The sequence below is a fragment of the Phyllobates terribilis genome, unplaced genomic scaffold, assembly GCF_046119375.1.
Source record: "Phyllobates terribilis strain yellow unplaced genomic scaffold, ASM4611937v1 Scaffold_11__3_contigs__length_659146591, whole genome shotgun sequence".
In the NCBI taxonomy this organism is placed as follows: Eukaryota; Metazoa; Chordata; class Amphibia; order Anura; family Dendrobatidae; genus Phyllobates; species Phyllobates terribilis.
In genome coordinates, this window is record NW_027362771.1 from 512,184,567 (window position 1) to 512,205,702 (window position 21,136).

The 21,136-nt window shown below is 43.2% G+C and overlaps 1 protein-coding gene across 2 annotated transcripts in view; it reads right to left on the reverse strand.

The window, feature by feature from the left end:
- The window catches only part of ARHGAP25 (Rho GTPase activating protein 25), a 134,733-nt gene that overhangs the window by 73,115 nt on the left and 40,482 nt on the right, over positions 1-21,136 (reverse strand). For both annotated transcript variants that reach the window (XM_073653644.1, XM_073653645.1), the window contains exons 2-3: positions 7,465-7,661; positions 5,197-5,284 (exon numbers count right to left, since the gene is read on the reverse strand). In XM_073653644.1, the coding sequence (XP_073509745.1) occupies positions 5,197-5,284; positions 7,465-7,661 (285 nt within the window). The remainder of the gene's footprint in view (positions 1-5,196; positions 5,285-7,464; positions 7,662-21,136) is intronic.

Genomic DNA, 21,136 nt, shown 5'->3' on the forward strand with positions numbered 1-21,136 from the left:
GCCATTTTCCCAATGCCCGCCACAGGGAAATTAATGGGAAGGGGACTCAGCTCACCGCCGACATTTTTTGAAAGCCCAGGGCCTTGCACCGCCAGGACATCCCCTCCTCCCAGGACGGGGCTCACAGTATCACCCCACTCCTGCTGCCACTAGCCTACAGCAGCAGCGACCCTGCCTCCTGTGACCCCGCTCCACTGCAGCCGATAAGCTACATTCGGATTATAAGACACATTCTCATTTTCCCTTATATCATGGCCGGGAGTTTACAGCTCCAGTATTAAAATGAAACTGTGTAATACAGTATGATCAAGTATGATAAACCTCCTGATGTGCCCATAGTTAGATAGGCGAAATGCGTCGAGGTGACAGTGTAGGGAGTTACATTACTGACATGTTATTGTGTCTCAATGAAAATATGAATGGAATCAGTAAGACCGTGTATCTGCATGTGGAGCATTGAAGCATATGAGTTATAAAACTAAACAGTGGTGCCGCGGTGGATTAAGTTGCAATATCTGTCTCTATAGGAGTATTTTTTTAGAACAGTCATATATGCTAAGCCAGCTTGTGGAGGATATTTAGGAGAAAATATTTAATATTATATCGCTCCGCAATTTCTTAAAGGGAAAGTAAGAAGATAACTCCGGTTGACGGCGAAGTGCAATAATATGTCTTTGTGGATCCATTAGTATTATAGTGTGGAGAAACACACGAATAATAGTCTATTAGAGGTGGAAGTGATTTATCAGCACTTTAGACCTCTAAAATTTATAGCAAAATAATTAATGCACTGCCCTATAGGGAGTACATATTATAGATTGAATATGGTTTAGTATTTTTACCATATTAGTATCTGATATTGACTATCAATATTGAGTCATATTACATAGACTGTACATGAAGCACGGTGGATTGGAATATATTATTTTAAAGAGTGATTAATAAAGTTGAATTTTTAATATTTTTTGTCCACTACAGCCAGTGACTGTGACCCCGCTCCACTGCAGCCGGTAAGCTACATTCGGATTATAAAACACATTCCCATTTTCTTCCCAAATTTTGGGGGGAAAAAGTGCTTCTTATATGCCGAAAAATACGGTAAGTAAAATATGTCCACTTCATAGATAAAATCTGTGATGACTCAGTGTCAATCTGATCACTTGTGCAGGGGTAAACTATTCTTAATTATGTACCATTCCTTTGTTCAGTAAGTCAAGGGACATGAACCATTGTTTCATGTGAGAGTGTCTGGGGCCCCTTTTTGTATGCTATTTTGTGGAATGCCTGTTGATTACATATTGTATCAGCCTTTGTGGTGTACTAGTCTGCATCAGTTGGAGGACAATTATGCAGTCTAATCGAACTATTTAACAATAAGGGAATAGCCATGATTATCTCCCCCCCAATCCAAAGGGCACAATGCCCTGAAATGGGAGCTGTGGGATACAAAAGGGGTCTGATCCTGTCACCGGTGTGATTATACAGGACTTAAGCCTAGGGACCATGGTTACAGCTGGTGGATTCATTTGGACAATGCAGTCACTGGGCCAGATACCTCGCTGTGCTCGGTCAGCTTCCTAAGCTACCTCCTCTCAGTGGGTTGCTGCTGGTTGGTGTAGTTCGCCCTCAATGCCCCGAAATTGAGGAGGTTCTAATCCCTGGCGAGCCAGAGGAAAGATGAGACTCCGTCACCTGCTCCATCTTGTATCCTTGCTGGGAATACATTATATGTTGTTGACTGTTGATGATCCAATAGTCTTACTGCAGTGTGGTACCCTCACCCTGTATTGTCTGAGTAGTATTCTGCCCATGGGGAAGCAGTACTAGCATTGAGTGGGATGAGATCTTTCTAAAGACAGCCAGGCCAGTGGACTAGAGCTCCCACTGACCTTTGTGTCTCCACAAATTCTTTACATTATAATTATTTGCACTGAAATATACATCCTTACCTACCAATAAAAAGGTTTATTACTCTGAGAGAGTAAGCAAGATCCACTCATGTATTATAAGAGCAGATACGGCAGTGTAATGATACCAGAGAAATAGGAAGTAACACACTGAGAGGTGGCGGAAAACAAAGTGCCCAAAAGGGGAAGTATTAATATTGAGCAGCTTCATGTTTACACATAAACTTCATGGTTTCAAAACACATCTACAGTATTAAAGAAAAAATATAATAGATCTCCGTCCATGAAGATGCTAAATAGAAAAGAATATATATAATTTGTAAATGAAAGCAGGTATCATTCAATGCAGTGCAAGTTACTATCCCCAAATCTCCATATATCAGTCTATTATAATTCTGTACTGCCAAGTGGTGCATTTTTTATTAGTTACTGTGATGGGACAGGTTATCTACTGTATTAAAACATGTTAAACATGTACAGCAAATATACTTATCAGATGTGTACTATTTTCTCCATATTTGGCACCATATTTGTGTGTATATTACAGTATATTCTGTCCTCAACTTTATACGTACAGTACAGACCAAAGTTTGGACACACCTTCTCATTTAAAGATTTTTTTCTGTATTTTCATGACTATGAAAATTGTACATTCACACTGAAGGCATCAAAACTATGAATTAACACATGTGGAATTATATACTTAACAAAAAAGTGTGAAACAACTGAAAATATGTCTTATATTCTAGGTTCTTCAAAGTAGCCACCTTTTGCTTTGATGACTGCTTTGCACACTCTTGGCATTCTCTTGATGAGCTTCAAGAGGTAGTCACCGGAAATGGTCTTCCAACAATCTTGAAGGAGTTCCCAGAGATGCTTAGCACTTGTTGGCCCTTTTGCCTTCACTCTGCGGTCCAGCTCACCCCAAACCATCTCGATTGGGTTCAGGTCTGGTGACTGTGGAGGCCAGGTCATCTGGCGTAGCACCCCATCACTCTCCGTCTTGGTCAAATAGCCCTTACACAGCCTGGAGGTGTGTTTGGGGTCATTGTCCTGTTGAAAAATAAATGATGGTCCAACTAAACGCAAACCGGATGGAATAGCATGCCGCTGCAAGATGCTGTGGTAGCCATGCTGGTTCAGTATGCCTTCAATTTTGAATAAATCCCCAACAGTGTCACCAGCAAAGCACCCCCACACCATCACACCTCCTCCTCCATGCTTCACAGTGGGAACCAGGCATGTAGAGTCCATCCGTTCACCTTTTCTGCGTCGCACAAAGACACGGTGGTTGGAACCAAAGATCTCAAATTGGGACTCATCAGACCAAAGCACAGATTTCCACTGGTCTAATGTCCATTCCTTGTGTTCTTTAGCCCAAACAAGTCTCTTCTGCTTGTTACCTGTCCTTAGCAGTGGTTTCCTAGCAGCTATTTTACCATGAAGGCCTGCTGCACAAAGTCTCCTCTTAACAGTTGTTGTAGAGATGTGTCTGCTGCTAGAACTCTGTATGGCATTGACCTGGTCTCTAATCTGAGCAGCTGTTAACCAGCGATTTCTGAGGCTAAATTTATCCTCAGAAGCAGAGGTGACTCTTGGTCTTCCTTTCCTGGGGCGGTCCTTATGTGAGCCAGTTTCTTTGTAGCGCTTGATGGTTTTTGCAACTGCATTTGGGGATACTTTCAAAGTTTTCCCAATTTTTCGGACTGACTGACCTTCATTTCTTAAAGTAATGATGACCACTCATTTTTCTTTACTTAGCTGCTTTTTTCTTGCCATAATACAAATTCTAACAGTCTATTCAGTAGGACTATCAGCTGTGTATCCACCGGACTTCTGCACAACACAACTGATGGTCCCAACCCCATTTATAAGGCAAGAAATCCCACTTATTAAACCTGACAGGGCACACCTGTGAAGTGAAAACCATTTCCGGTGACTACCTCTTGAAGCTCATCAGGAGAATGCCAAGAGTGTGCAAAGCAGTCATCAAAGCAAAAGGTGGCTACTTTGAAGAACCTAGAATATAAGACATATTTTCAGTTGTTTCACACTTTTTTGTTAAGTATATAATTCCACATGTGGTAATTCATAGTTTTGATGCCTTCAGTGTGAATGTACAATTTTCATAGTCATGAAAATACAGAAAAATCTTTAAATGAGAAGGTGTGTCCAAACTTTTGGTCTGTACTGTATTACAAACAGAAATACAGATAAAATGCTTATGTAATAGAGGTGCAAAGTACAGATTATACATAATTTTACAGGTTCTTTAACTTCAATGGTTGGATTAATACTGCTCTTATATTATGTTTTTTTATGTGGGTTTTGAATCAGATCTGCTCCAAAATCCACATAAAAAAACACTTAAAATACTCATTCAATACTCTTCCTTTTTATTTCAACTTTACTGTTCCTACGATGAGGCAAGTATTTTTGTGAGTTTTTCCCATAAGGTTTTGAGAACCTCACCAAAAATAAAAACACATCCCTTTTTCACTGCGAATTCCTTCTTGAGACTGTTAAATCAAAAAGCTGCAAAAAAAATACATGAAAAAAGTAACAAAAAGCTCTTCGAGACCATGTCAAATACTCCTCAAAAACCACACCAGATGTTAAAACCTCAACAAACAAAACACAGGAACTCCTGGAGGGAATTTCTATTGAACACCACCTAAAAAAATCTGTAATATAAATTCCAATGAACCTTGAAGAATTTCCAGAAATGCAGATATATGAATAGGAGACAGATAAATACCACTATATGAACAACTCCATTGACCAAATTTACGTAGGAATATGCACGTGAAAGGGAGTCTATCCTGCCAAAACAAATAATCTTATCCCAATGCAAGTGTGGCGGGGTAGACATACTATATGCGCAACTTGTGTAGCTGCACGAGGACCAAGTAGGTAATGGGGCCAAATACCCTAAAAGTAGGTAGATGCATCCTAATATCTATTAGATTGATTGTAAAGGACAGAGTTATTGAACTTCTTTGTTCACATTTTTTAGTGAATTATTAGAGAAATAATGGGGTTGCTCTAGGATACTGGAGTCCAAAAGTAGGTCTGCACAGAGGTCCTCTACTGTCTTCGTTAGCCCCTGAATGGCAGTCACAATTAATTTATCTTTGTCTCCTATCATAAGTATCAAGTAAGGACAACTGTGCATTAGGCTGGTGCCTACTAAAACCCTAATGAACTAAAGTATATTAGTATAAGTAGCTACAAGAGTAACAACATATTATTTTCATTCTTAAAGTGCTACAGACTTACTGCAACTTACCTGGAATAACCTCAAAGACAAATTTTCCTGCATCATCTGGGCTACAGGAGACCTCGCTTACTGTGCTTCTTGCTAAAAACAATGAACCCTATAAAGGGTAAAACATTAAAGAGATTTTTAAAAAGAGATAAAGAATAAGGTACAATTCTGGAGAACATCAGAAAACTTGACCATAATATTCTATCTACCGTACAGGCACACTAATGGGTGAGCCCATCTGCCTGACACGGCAACCTCTTCAGATGGGACCCTACTATAAACAGATTCACCTCTCTGTAGCAATCAGTTGTACTGCTAAAATTATGTTAGCCTCAATCCTTAAAATATTTAATGTAAAGAAACAATCCAAATTACCAAAGATAAATAACTGTGCAGCTGCAGACTGCTATTGCTGCAGTGTCGGGGCAAATGTGCCCACACAATTTGATCAAAACATGCGTTTTGATCAAATTACATTACAAATCATATACATTTGTACCGTAAGTATAGCATGTAATGAAAATAAGAATCTCACACACAATCACCATAGGATAAATTGTATAGAAAGTCAATGAAAACAAAACAGGATGAAACCCATGCCAAAATTGGAAACACATGAAGGAGAAAGGTCAACTTCGCAAAATGTTGTTCCCCTTCTGGATCTGGTTTATAGAACACAATTTCCCCTCTGACTTCACTGAATAGTTCTGGTGGAGAAGTGGTTCCCAGATTTACAACATACTCTGTAGAAGGGGAGGGATCAGAGTATAGACCCCTTCCCTCTTCATGGGCTGCAGCAGTCTTATATGCTTGTTTTTATTGTTACTATACTGTACCCTTAAAAGACATATGAACTACAAAAAGATATTGACTTGAACAGATGTGAACCCCTAGTAATAGTATGCAACACAGTACAAAAACTTAGCCACCATGAAACTTTGTCTCAGTTTTCATTTTAAGGAAATATTTAGAAAATGTATTAATGCTACATGATATGAACAAAAGGTATTTGGACACCTACACATTATACCTACAAGTCATCCCATTCCAAATCCATAGGAATTAATATGGAATTGCATCCCTTTGCACCTAAACCAGCTTCCACTCTTCCGGGAAGGCTTTATACTAGATTTTCTAGGGATTTTCGAGGTGTTTGTGGGAATTGTTACCCATTTTTCCAGAAGAGCATTTATGAGGTAAAACACTGATGTTGGACAGGAGGGCTGGGCTCACAATCTCAATTGTAGTTAATGCCAAAGGTGTTCAGTGAGGAAGATGCCAGGGCTCTGTGTGACCAGTCATGTTCTACCACACCAAACTCACTCAACATGCCTTTATGGACCTTGCTTTGTGCACTGGGCACAATCATGCTGCAACAGAAAAGGGCCATCACCAAACTTCCCCCAAGTTGGAAGCTACGAATGTCCAAAATGTCTTGTATGTTACATGTTTTCCCTTCACTGGACCTAAGGGTCCTAGGCCGACCCCTGAAAAACAACCCCATAGCATTACCCACTCTTCACCAAACTTTATAGCTGGCACAATACAGTCAAGCAGATAACGTTCTCCTGGCATTTTACAAACTTAGACTGGTCCACCAGACTACCAGATGTAGAAGAGTGATTCGTCACTTCATAGAACACATTTTCCACTCCTCCAAAGTAAAGTCCCAGTGTGCCTTACACCACTCTATCTGACACTTAGAATTGAGCTTGGTGATATAAGCTGTTGCTCGGCTATGGAAACTCATGCCATGAAGCTTTAAGAGCACAGTTTAATGCCAGTGTAGGTGGACATTCTGTAGTTATGGAGTCAGCAGAGCGTTGGTGACTTTATGCACTATGCACCTCGCACTCGGTAACCTTATGTGATCTCCACTTCATGCCTTAGATGCTGTGCTTCCGAAACCTTTCCACTTTTCAATATTGCCTGTCACAGTAGATTGAGAATATTTAGGAGGTAAGAAATTTCATGAAATGGCTTTTTGTGATCCTACTACAGGACATATTACAGGACCATGCTGATATCAGTCAGATCTTTGGAACAAGCCATTCTTTCAAATGTTTGAAAAGGCAAACTGAGTTAGGGACTGAATTTTAATTATACACCTGTTGTAATGGGACTGAATGAAAAGCCCGAATTCAATGATTAAGAGGAGTGCTTCAATACTTTTGCCTATATATTGTATATTCTATTGATCTTTGCTGTGTATGGGCTTGAGTATGTATATATGAGCAATAGCATACTAGTATCTCTAGATAGATTAACAGACAGATATGTCACTCTTACCTGTTGTTTGCTGTCATCTTCATCTTTGTAAAAGCAGAGATACTCTCCCTTTAGTACAAAGTATTTTTGCTGCCAGTTCTTCACAAAGGATTTTTGTTGTTTCTTCAACCAGCCGCTTTTCACTGGCTTCTCCAAAGAGTTGTGTAATCGTGCAGAAGGAACAGTCTGATCACTCGTCATCATACTGACTGATCGCACTGTAGGAAAAGATTATTGAATACTTGGTGACCAATATAAGGGAATTGAGATTTGAAGTATTTTTTAGAAGTTGTAAAGTATATGCAAATATCAGAGTCCTGTCACCATGTTGCAGCAAACAGGGTCTGTGATATCACAGGAACTTTGGTCGAAATGATATCTGGTTTCTGGCTTTAGAATCTTTAAGGAAGTGGCCAAAAAGCAGGTTTCAAAATATACTTCCTTTAGTGCGTAGGAGTGTTTTTTAGTAAGTTTAAGGGCAGATAAAAATAAGTCCACTCTTCATGAGTGTGTGCAATAACATTTCAGATCTTACACTGCGACATGCAATGACCGTCATGTTTACTTGCATAAGCGTATTTTCCCCCAAACTGTGGAAATTGCTTAATATATTTATAAATACATCTGTGAGCAAACATTTACAAATAATTTAATTACCAAATACATTTTCTTTATTAACTGACAAGTCCATGCAATGAAAAAAGTTTTATGAGCGGAGAGTTAGGGCCCTCATACTGTATATACTAGATTAAAGTGGGTGGAACCCGAAGATCTTGGTGAGACTGGCCAAGCATCTTATTTTTATGGAGTCATCTAAACTTTCTCCTGAGAGATGATGTCAGAGAAGACAAGGATCAAGTGGATTTGAATCAAAAGTCCAATTATTTGGTTTTCCAAGCAGAAAAGCTCTCCACTCTAACCATAGAAAACATATGAATGCTCGACCTTCTTGTCTATGGGGTGGTCAGAAAAGATAACTGTTGGCCGAACAAGCATTCCTTCAACAGTAGAGATGATTGAATTTTTTTAAAATTATAATTTGCCGATTCTGACAATTGTTTTTAAAAAAATTTGATTTGCAGCTAATTGATTTGCCATAAATCGCAATACTGCAAAGCCTCCAATTGCCCTGAAAAGAGAATAACTCTTTGAGGTTTCTTAGGAACATTTTAAATCTGAAAAAAAAATGTCCAAAAATTATCCTGCAATGCAATTTTTGATCAGGCAGACCATTCTGTGCCGAACACTGACTAAAATGGACAGTGCCACTCTCAGAGGTAACATCATACTAGGACTAAGAAGATTGATGTGTCATATATTCCATAATACCCTCGACGTTCTCCCCACTAATATGCTGGAGGCAAGCAGGCCAATTGTGACCTGCGTTTGTTAATACTACTGTCTAAACGGCTGGTGACACTGGTGGAGAGGTTGCTTCAGCTCCTGCAAGCAGCTCCCATATTCTTAGACATGGTATGGTTTTTTTTTGCTCTTTTACACTACCCATTTATTGCCATTGTCACTTTTTTAACCATACATTTTGTACATTATAATTAACTTTTGACGATCCTTTCAACCCTAATTATTCAACCCTTCCGAAAATTACATAACAAGAAATGCTAAGTAGTTAAGTACATGTACAGAAATGTGACACCAGGCTGCAGTAAAGGTGTGGAGCGTATGGTTGTCAAATTGGACTAGTAAAACAGATGTACAGTTAATTGTTCTCCTATTTTATATAATCTTTTATTTAAAAAAGATCCAACACACTGCTCAACAATGACGTAACAAGAAATGCTAGGTAAGTATACATCCAAAATCCATGATCTGCAACAGGGCTTCTATTTTGGTATGTACATGTGTAAAACTTGACTAGTATAACAGTTGTGCAAAAAAAAAAATATTTGCAACACACACACTTTTTGGAGGTAGACAGTCACAGTTAAATGTCTGGATTTTGGGGAATTTTCTTTTGCTTTTTAAAAACAATTGTTTCACCCTTCATAAAAATCTTTGCACCTGAAATGAAAAAACTCAATACAGCCACTTGTAACAAGCAAGTGCACAATCTCTGACTGACACTGATTTTAGATATGTTTTCCTTAAAAACTATTGTTCTGGAGGTAGACACTCAGACGTAGTAGACTGCATCTGAGTATCAGCCTCCAGTATATGCTCGAAAATGATGCAGGACAGAGCGCACATTGACTCAGTTGGCATCATTGTAGTAAATGGCCCCGTCTGCGCATATCTCCTAATCCAGTTTTGCGGGGAGATTCAGACGTAAGCCCCGATGGAACCAATGAACGTGGGAGAAAGCACAGTGTGAAAGCTAATTTCATTGACCCACATACTTGCCCACACTTTTTGTTGCCAGTGTGGTTCTCATACAATAGCTTTAACTACAAGCTATTGCCTGAGATGTGTCTCCAGTTGTAGTAGGATCCATACAATACAGCTGTGACATCCGTGTAGGTGCATGTCCGCTCTATCTTTGTCACTGGGTGGCGCCGCCCTTTCACAGTGGATGACTGAGGGTAGTAGCATGGCGTTGCTATTTAAATTCCTGCATCCCTGTTTCACACTGCAAGCTATTAAGCTCTTTTTGACCTGATTCACATTCCTGCTCTCTGCTCCCTTGGTGCTATTTTGATTATTATGTTTTGTGACCTTGGCTTATATTCTGACCATCTGCTTGCTTTCCGATTCTTTCCATAAGGTCACGGCCCCACTATCAGTATTTGGTCAGTATTTTTTCTCAGGAGTGGGAGCAAAAACCAGGAGTGGGTGATAAATGCAGAATTGGTGACTTGTTTCTATTACACCTTTTATCTGATTGTTCCTCACCTGGTTTTGGCTCCCACTCCTGAGAAGAAATAATGACTGAATGCTGACCGAATACTGATAGTGGGGCCGTGGCCTAACTTTGATTTCCTGGTGACGACCTCGAGTGATGACCCTTTTTGCTGCCAGCTTGCTCCACTGGCCAACAGCCTACTCTTCGGCCTCAAGGTTAAAGAGTATAGGATAGGGCTAGTCCTGGGATCTGGTAAATTGAGTGGCTAGCATTAAGCCTGTCTGGGGATGATCTACTAAGAGCTGCAAGGTACCATGAACAGTGTCCTCATGACAGAATAAGTGGCCCAATTATGGATCATTACTAGTGATGAGTGAACGTGCTCGCCACTACTCACCTGAGCATCACGGTGCTCAACAAGCTCAGCACTTGGCGAGTATTTCCAGGATGCTCGGGCGGAAGCTCTGATCCCGGCCCTGCATGTTTGGCGCTCTTTAGAGTGTCAATGAACATGCAGGGATTGCTTGCCATGCACTGTAATGTCATAGCCATGTTGGTTGTGGGCTTTACAGTGATTGGCTGGCCGCATAGCGTCATCGGGTCTATATAAGACCTAGTGCCTCTATGCTCGTCACAGTCTACCCCATAAACAGGCAGAGTAGGGAGAGCTGCTGCTGAGTCAGGGAGAGATTTGCTTATTTATAGTTAGTATAGGTATTCCACAGCATATCTATATATCCATCTGGACTAGCAGTCCTTCTGAGGACTAATCCAGCAGCATATAATCAGTGGTGATAGCAGCAGTTAGGCAGGCAGGCAGTGTATGTGGCAGACTGCAGTGCATATAGCACAAGGGGGTCCATTGGACATTCTGTCTGCTGCTGCTATTGTTACAGATATTTGTAGACATAGCCCCAGATATCATGGGCCAGGGCTAATTTTTTATCTTAATCCTGATTATTTGCTTAAAAAGCAATCCAGAGTACACCATTTTTCAGCTCCATTTGCTTGTTAGCACTGCCGAATACAGCCAGATCTTTTTCATATTACTGCGATAAAAATCCAGAAATTTGAACTGAACATGGAAAATATTGGCCTCCATTTCCATTTTGTTGCAGTGTGCTGGTGAAGCTATTCACACGAGGTCGCTGTGAAGAATAGTATTAGTAAACTACAGGCCCACTTTTCAAAACCGTGGTTCTCCATCAGAAGTTTCACATATAACTGTGTTAAAAAATCAGCCATATCTGGCTTCCATTTCCATTTTGTTGCAGGGTGTCAGTGAAGCTATTCACATGAGGTCGCTGTGAAGAATAGTATTAGTAAACTACTCAGATGTATCACATATAACTGCGTTTCAAAATCAGCCATTTTTGGCTTCCATTTCCATTTTGTTGCAGCGTGTCAGTGAATCTAGTCACACGAGGTCGCTGTAAAGAATAGTATTAGCAATACTACAGGTCCACTATTTAAAACCGTGGTTCTCCGTCAGACGTATCACATATAAATGCATTACAAAATCAGCCATATCTGGCTTCCATTTCCATTTTGTTGCAGTGTGTCAGTGAAGCTATTCACACGAGGTCGCTGTGAAGAATAGTATTAGTAAACTACAGGCCCGCTTTTTAAAACCGTGGTTTTCCATCAGACGTATCACATATAACTGCGTTCCAAAAGCAGCCATTTCTAGTGAACGTGGAAAATATTGTCCTCCATTTAAAATGGGCAAGGTGCGTGGCAAGGGACGGGGAAGTGGACTTGATGGTGATGGTGCATGCAGAGGCCGAGGCTGTGGCCAAGCTGAAATTGTACCACACCAAACACCTACATCTTGTTGCTTGACCTTCTTTTCTCAATTACTAGGGGACCGCAGAACACCACTATTGAAACCAGAGCAGTGTCAAAAGGTTGTTGGTTGGATAACAGATAATGCTTCCAGTCATTTTGCCACCACCACCACCACCCTGTCTTCCACACGGTCAAGTCTCAGTAGCCACTAACAAACAAAGCAGCACACTGCAACGCTAAGTATGCGAACATGAAATATATGAAATTTTAATAGCATTACTGCTCTAGAATATAGAAATAGATGAGAAATCTTAGCGCATAAATTGGCTTTAAGCTTTGACTGAGCACTCCACCTCTATAAGGCAGGTGGTTTTAATTGCAGTAGGATCTTACTTTCCCACACATAAGCAGACGGATGTCCCTTAGAGAGGTATTCACATTGGTAGGGTCCTGGTATTTTGAGAAACTTATATTGGAAGTGACGTCAGTTTTTTCTGTTTCCAAGTCTCCGTAGCCGTGAGTCTGGACTGCATTTATCCTCACCCTGATCCTCCTTCCTACCACCATGCCGAGCGCCCGGAGACAATTGATCCCACACTTGGACACTCCGAAGAGCTGTTCACTTTTCCATTTGTAGATTCAGGCCTCTCACCCGGCCCGCTTCAAGCGAGTCAAGAGGAGAACGCGTGCAGCGATGCCCAAATATTTGTGCAGCTACGGTCACATGAAGGCAACGGTGGGAAAGTGCAATTACTGTCACAAGAGGTGGATGATGATGAGACACAATTGCCAGAAGGTCAGGAGGAAGACCAGGGTGTGGAAGTGGAAAACGAGGTGGTTGATGATATAGTAACTGACCCAACCTGGCAGGGGGACATGCAGAGCGAGGACAGCAGCACACAGGGGGAGGAAGGCGTAGCACCACAACAGGCAGGAAGAAGCAGTGTGGTGGGAAAGTGTTCCCCGTAACGCCAACACGACAGAAGTTGCCAGTACAACTTATAGGTCTTCCAGAGTCTGGTTGTTTTTTAAAGCCTCTACAGATAACCCCAAAAAGGCCATTTGCACCACCTGCCAGGCCAGCATCAGCAGGGGTAGTAAAACTAGCAGCCTGACCACCACCAGCATGATCAGGCTCATGGCAGCAAAGCACCAAGCTAAGTGGGCCGAACCCCAGGGTCCAGAAACAGTGTTTGCAGGCAGTGCTTAGTTGTCCCTACCCCAGTCCCTGGAACGCAAGCGCAAATATGCAGCCAACGCCCCACAGGCCACACTACTAAATTCACACATTTCGCGAATGCTTGCGCTTTAAATGTTGCCTTTTAGGCTCATGGAGATGGAAGCTTTCCGCAAGCTGATTGTGGCGGCCATCCCTCTGTACTCAGTCCCCAGCCGCCACTATTTCTCCCGGTGAGCCGTCACCGCATTACACGAGCACGTGTCCCACAACATTAGCCGTGCCCTCAACAACGCAGTTACTGGGAAAGTCCACATAGCCATTAACATGTGGACAAGAGCTTGTGGGCAGGGACCCAGTCGGACCTTGGGACGGAACACGTCCTCCCAACACCAAGGATTGCGGGCCCTAGGTCAATCAGGGTTGCCCCCACATTCTACAACTCCAGCACCTCCTCCTCCTCCTCTTCAGCCTCCATGTCCGAAATGACCACATCAGTCACAAGCTGGAAGCACTGCAACCCTGACTCAGCCAAGCGGCAACAGGCTGTGCTGAAGCTAATATGCTTAGTTGACAAACCGCACAATGCTGAAGAGTTGTGAACAGCTCTGAAAGAGCAGGCAAATCTGTGGCTGACACCGCTGACCCTACAGCCAGGCATGGTCATGTGTGACAATGGCCAGAACCTGGTGGCGGCTCAGAAGCGAGGCGAGCTCACACAGGTACCATGCTGGGCCTATGTGCCCAATGACCGGCACTTCCAAAACAAGAAATAGGTGTGTACAGGTGCTTACTAGGAGCAGCTACCTCCATATATAACTAACAAACAAGGAACGAGGTAGCTGCTCCTAGTAAGCACCTGTACACAACTATTTCTTGTTTTGGAAGTGCCGGTCATTTTTTTTCTGTTTCTATATATAAGCTTTGACTGAGCACTCCGCCTCTAAGCCACAGGCAGTTTTAATTGCTGCAGGATCTTGCATTCCCACACAACTTTTGTCTCGTAGAGAGGACTTCACAAAGGCAGGTTCCTGGTATGACGAGAAACGCCTTAACATGGCTACCAGGTACACATGAATTGGTCAATTTATGCACTAAGATTTCTCATTTATTTCTGTTTTCTAGAGCAGTAATGCTATTCAAATTTCATATATTTCATGTTCGCATACTTAGTGTTGCAGTGTGCTACTTTGTTTGTTAGATATTCCAGAACTACAACCTCCCTGGAGAGTGCAGTATAAGATGTTCAGTGCTCAGAGACAAGGCCAAGGTAAGGAAGGGTGAGACCCAACCACCACTGAACAAGACACAGAAAAGAAACCTCAAGACTGGGTTAAGAAATATCTAAAGACAGATTTGTCAAAGGTTTTATGAACTGATGAGAGTGACTCTTGACGGACCAGATAGATGAGCTTGTGGCTGGATCAGGAACAGGCTCATACCTCCTCTTCGACTAAGATGGCAGCAGGGTGGAGATGGGGTACTGCTATGGCCTGAGATTATTAAAATGAGATACTTGGACCATTTCGGGTTGAAGATGAACTCAAAGTCAACTCCCAAACTTACTGCCAGTTTTTTTAAGACACTTCAAGAAATCATAGAGGAAGTCTTCATCTTTCGAGAAAACCATTATTTTTATTCAGAACAATGTCCATTGCATACAACGATGTCCTCCATGTAACATACCTGGCGGCGTCCTTGCATAGTGGTCCATCTCCCACTGTGCAAGAGCACGCACTTGATTTCCAGTCCAGACTGCCACTCTGGCTTCTTTCCATACTGTCTGCTTTGCTCTGCTCTGGCTGCTTAGGGCGACGCCCGCTGAACTTCCTGTTTCTTGTAGCTGCTGCAGACACACCCCTAATGTGTCCTCAGCCTATTGCTGTCTGTCACCTGGTATTTAAACCAGCTCCTCCTTGGAATCCATGCCTGAGCATCTTGTTCTGTCAGTTGGCTTCTTGTCACTGATGTGCCAGGTCCTGTCTATGTTTCCTGCCTTGCGGTGTCAGTTCCCATGTCTGAACTGTGTCCTGTCTGTGTACTCTAGCCAGCTGTCTTTCTGCCTTTCCTGGAGGCTGTATTTCCAGGCCCGTGTGAACACGCTCTTAGCCTGTTCCTTCTGCCCTCTAGGGGCCGCATACCTAGATCTGTTGTCTGTGTCTTTTCCCAGTGTCTGTTCCTGCCCTATCTTCCAGCCTGTTTCCCGTTTCTCTCTACGCCCATATCTTCCCTTTTTCTGCAGAGTCTGAACTCGTACCTAACTCCTGCTCGTTGTCACTGTACTTCCGTTTGTGAGTTTGTGGTCCACTCGCTACTTCACTGCAAGTACCCTGTGGGCATCTGGTTCTGCCTTTCCCTTCCTGTCTGTTCCGTGTGAACAGAGCCCTGTCCACTCTGCCCTGCCTTGCTCGCCGCTCCGGAGGTTTCTGCCTGCTCTGCCTTGTTCACCGCTCTGGTGGTTCTTGCCTGCTCTGCCTTGCTCACCGCTCCGGCGGCTCTTGCCTGCTCTGGCTTTGCTCACCACTCCAGGCGGTCTCGCTCTGCTCTGATCCTTTGCTCACTGCTCTGGCAGTCTCGCTCTGCTCTGACCCTTTGCTCACTGCTCCGGCAGTCTCGCTCTGCTCTGACCCTTTGCTCACTGCTCTGGCAGTCTCGCTCTGCTCTGACCCTTTGCTCACTGCTCCGGCAGTCTCGCTCTGCTCTGATCCTTTGCTCACTGCTCCGGCAGTCTCGCTCTGCTCTGACCCTTTGCTCACTGCTCCGGCAGTCTCGCTCTGCTCTGACCCTTTGCTCACTGCTCCGGCAGCCTCGTCCTACTCCACTCTTGCTCACCGCTCCAGGCGGCCTCGTCTTGCTCCGCTCTTGCTCGCCACTCCGGGCGGCCTCACTCTGCTGTGTTTGTCCACCGCATCTGCGGTTCTGTTCCTGAGTCCCAGTCTGTACTGGGACCTATCCACTCTGTGCTCCAACCTGTCGTACCTGCCAGTACCTCCCTGCCTGCATACCAGTCGTGCTTACCAGCATCCACCTGCCTGCATACCAGCCGTACCTGTCAGTACCTCCCTGTTTGCATTCCAGTCGTGCTTGCCAGCATCCACCCGTCTGTGTGCCAGCCTAACCTGCCTGTTCCTGTATTCCCCAGTGTGGGTCAACAGCCGTGTCCGGGGTCGGACCTGGAGTAGCACCTGGTCCCTCTGCTCGGTTCCTCCTTGGTGCACTGGCGTCGTATGCTGTCGTGCGACCTTGGTGGGTGGATACTTAGTTACGCCCCTCCAGGCATTCACTCTCCGGTACGGTCCAGTGGAATCACTACATATACACGCACACGCCAGTCAGTCCGGGCGCGTGCATTACACTCCACAGCTTTGTGCCAGTAAAGGCCTTAAGTATGAAAGAATAATGACATAGCCCCTTCCTTAACTGACCTAAACCCTATTAAGAACTCTTGGGCTTTTCTTAAACAGGAGATTTATAGTGAAGGAAAACAGTCACCTCTCTGAACAGTGTCTGGGAGGTTGTGGCTGGTGCTACCTAAAAAGTTGATTGTCAGCAAGTAAACCAGCCCCCGGCAGAAGTCGTGTGAGTGGTCTGCCATTTCCACGTCACAGCCAGTTCTAGGAAATTGAGTGTCATTGGTGGGTGTCTGCAACATTGTACCTGGATCAGAAGAAAAAGAATCCAGCTTTGAAATCCATAAAACTGACAAAATATATGTAGAAAATATTTAAAAAAGAACACAATAAGCATAAATGTCACAGCCCCAGGTACGGGGGAGGGGGACTTTTTAAAATATTTTCTAAATATATTTTCTCATTTTTATGGATTTCCGAAGCTGGATTCTTTTTTTCGGATTGATTGCTTTTCCTGCTGTTCTGCAGGTTCTCCGTGCATTGGAATCTACCAAGGGTGAGCTGCTGACTATTGTTCATTTTTATATAGTACCTGGATCTGCTGCTTCAATTGTCGGTTTCATTGCACTTAGTTTAGTCCCGGTCCCGTTTACCGTTTCATTCAATAAGCCAGACCCGTCCTTAAAAACAATGTCAATTTTATATTTGGCCAAACTGGTGAACAGGGGATTACAGGTAATACATTCTGGTCCTCCATCTTCCACACAATACACCGGCTCCATTCCCACAGTTACAGTCTGCAATTTGTTCCCAGCAACAGGAACTGCATGGGGCATGGGGAGATGTTTTAATTGCTTGGGTTTTCTTAGGAGTAGGGTTATACGGGTCCATGTGTATCATTATGATCCCTGTCCCTGGAGTCTTTAGCCATATCAGTCCCAGTGGGCGCTCGTTGAGACTAAGCTCCCTGTTTAGTACTCACAGCAGGGCTCTACCTTTTCCTAAGGTCCCCCTTTTCAGCTGGGCCATTCTTTTCCGGACTTATAAACTAGCCTTTTCTGCAGGGGTCCACACTTGGCTGTGATGTCCTGCCGCCTCCATTTCTACCTTCTTTTGGTGTTGAGCCTTGTAGTTCCCCAACCGATGAACCTGTCCTCCTTCTGTCACCTCCTCTCCAACACACGACCTACTCAACACTAAGCTACTTCAACACTGACTATCTACTTCCTATATCCCTATAGCCTTCCCACTGATTCCCCCTATATGACCTCCCTCCTATGCTCCTTGGGGATGGCCTTGTGGTTTAACTCTACAGGAACCAACACACAGGCCGGCCATAGGGATAAAATACTTTATAATATGCATAAACTTTAACCAGACAACGTAACAATTTTAGCACACTTGCCACGGCGTCTTCCTGAGGGGAACAAGACTCATGTCCACTCTCTCATAAACAGATCAAGAAACTGAGACTCCCTGCATGGTGCTTATGACTGTTATTAAAAAGAAGCACTGCTATATTGGTCATTGATATTGTTTTTTAAATGGCAGAAATTTATTTTTGTACATTTTGAGTTGTTTGGTTATAATTGTCACTTTATCGTATGAAAATAACTAAGATGGGAAAATTTCCATTTTTCATTTAGTTCCATAATAATTCTGCACAATAATAATTGCCCAATCACTCTGCACTCATAGATATTCTCCCAAGAAAGACAAAACGTTACTTTTACTTTCTTAAATATTCAGATTGCTTAACCTTTTGGATTGACCGATAGCCCTGTAGATGTTCAATAATAAAATTAATCATCAAAAATACAAGTTGCATAATTGTGCACACAGTGTAATATCCTACACTTGTTTAGTGAGAAAAAAAAATATCCTATATATTTACCCATTTCCTTATATTACGGTTAAAATTACATCCAGGCAGACACTTTATCAGGCCTTTGAAAGAACTAACCGTGACAGATTCGTATAGCAAAGCTAAGGCTAAGTGCCCACGATGCTGAAATGCTGCAGATATTTTCTGCATCTCCCAGGCAGGAAGAACACATGCGGATTTTACATGCATTTTTCCTGCCAGGTAGTTTTTGTTGTTCAAAACTACAACTCGTTCCGCAAAAAATAAGCCCTCACACGGCCATATTGACCAAAAAATAAAAACGTTATGGCTCTGGCAACAAGGGGAGCAAAAAACGAAAATGCAAAAATGGAAAATCCCAGGGTCCTTAAGGGGTTAAGCGATTCAATGCAAGTCAATGGCGGCAATTACGCTGCGTGTCCGCAAAATTAATGGACATGCTGCGGATTTTCCGCAATGATAATCCGCAGCGGAAATTTCCGCAGCATGTGCACAGCACATGCGGATTATCACTGGGGACCATGGGGCACGTAGTACCAAGCGTTTTTTGAGCGTTTTTGCAGAGGAAATACCGCGGCAAAAACGCTTGAAAAACGCATAGTGGGCACCTAGCCTGAGTGCAGCTGACGTCGACGATCGCGTCACGTGTCACATGACTAAATTACGTCATAGAAGGTCCTTTTACACCACCGTGAGCCGTACAAGAGACTGGATGCACCGGACAGAAGACCGCAGGCCATCAGAAGGTGAGTATAATGTTTTTATTTTTATTTTTTACCATTTCTATTCTTTTTTTTAACTATTAACTTGGTCACACTATATGAATCCATGCCGGTTGCATGGATTTATATAGTGTGACCAAGTTGTCAAGCACTTTTCCAAGTGATGCTAAAATCGCCTGGAAAGCGCTTGATAACCCGCATGCGGAAATGCATGTGAAGAACGCTTCACAAACGCTTCTACCTGGCGGGAAAAACGCATGTAAAATCTGCATGCGTTTTTCCTGCCAGGGAGAAGCGGAAAAAACCTGCAGCATTTCTGCATCGTGGGCACTTAGCCTAACAGTAAAGATTATGCTTATATGCGGATTTAAAAAACTGCACTATTTTCCATTTGCGAACCAACTGGAGATTTTTGTAGGGCTAAAACACTATTCTTGAAATGAACTTCTAAGTTTTATTTTAATAGATCCATATCTGCCTTGGCAGCAGCTGCCTGACACCAGTTGACAAGACTATATTCACTTTCCAGGTACCCAAGTCTTTTTCAGTTTTATACTTAGTCTTTTATTATTTTATAAATATTTGCATAAATTGCTTTCTGGTCCCAAATGCATAACTATACATGTGTATATATATATATATATATATATATATATATATATATATATATATATATATATATATATACATACATACATACATACATACATACATGTATAGTCATGCAATTGGGAGATTATTTATATATATATATATATATATATATATATATATATATATATATATATATATATATATACGGTACAGACCAAAAGTTTGGACACACCTTCTCATTTAAAGATTTTTCTGTATTTTCATGACTATGAAAATTGTACATTCACACTGAAGGCATCAAAACTATGAATTAACACATGTGGAATTATATACTTAACAAAAAAGTGTGAAACAACTGAAAATATGTCTTATATTCTAGGTTCTTCAAAGTAGCCACCTTTTGCTTTGATGACTGCTTTGCACACTTTTGGCATTCTCTTGATGAGCTTCAAGAGGTAGTCACCGGAAATGGTCTTCCAACAATCTTGAAGGAGTTCCCAGAGATGCTTAGTGACGCGCCCCTGGGCCTGTGTCGCGCTGCGTTGCGCACGCGGGAGCTTACCCGGAGCCGGATCTGTTGAGGGTTGTAGTCTCGTGGCGGTGATCCGGTCCGTGCCCAGGGAGTCAGACTAAGTGCGCTGTTTTAGCGGTAGATGTTGGACGACTACGCCACCCGTTGAGTGCAGCCAGGGAGCTGCTGCTGCAGGGCAGACCGCTGAGGCCGGTGGTAGGATTGTGCAGCGTGATAGTATAACCCCCAACGGGAGGGGTATGGCCTCAGGGCAGCCGACGTGGATGATGGGGGTAGCAGGAACCACTCGGAGACGGTACGGTGTAGTTCAGGGTCTTTACTGGTGACAAAGATAGACCCTCCCGGAGTACTGGCTAGCGATTGGGGCCTGGTCAGTCCTTGAGCAGATGGGATCTCCCCTGGCCAGGCGGAGTTGTAGGCCTCCCAAACTAACGATACTCTTCTGGCTACCTTGCTAGAGGCGGGTATAAGTAGCCCACGTCCCTGAGTGTACCGTGTGGTGCTCACCCATATGGCCGGTGACTCGGGGCCTTCGGGTTTCTGGGCCAGAGGACCTGCAATCCCCTGCCGGTCGGTTTCTGCTGCTGGATAGGAGTTAGTCCCCACAGCCTCGGACTCCGGGTCCGGTGATAACTTCTCAGTCAGGGCGAGCTCTGCAGCTGCCAGCCCCTGACTCCTTGTAACACTGCTCCCACAGAGCTCCTGTTGTTTCTTCCTATATTTGCTTCTTTTCTCTGCTTCTTCTCTACTCACTCACCCTGCCTCAGCCCTAGGTTTTTATAGGGGAAGTTCTTCCCCTCCCAGGACTGGGCAGGAGGTGTGGCATGCATAGGATCCCTGACCAAGAGACCTCCCACCTGCTCTCAGAC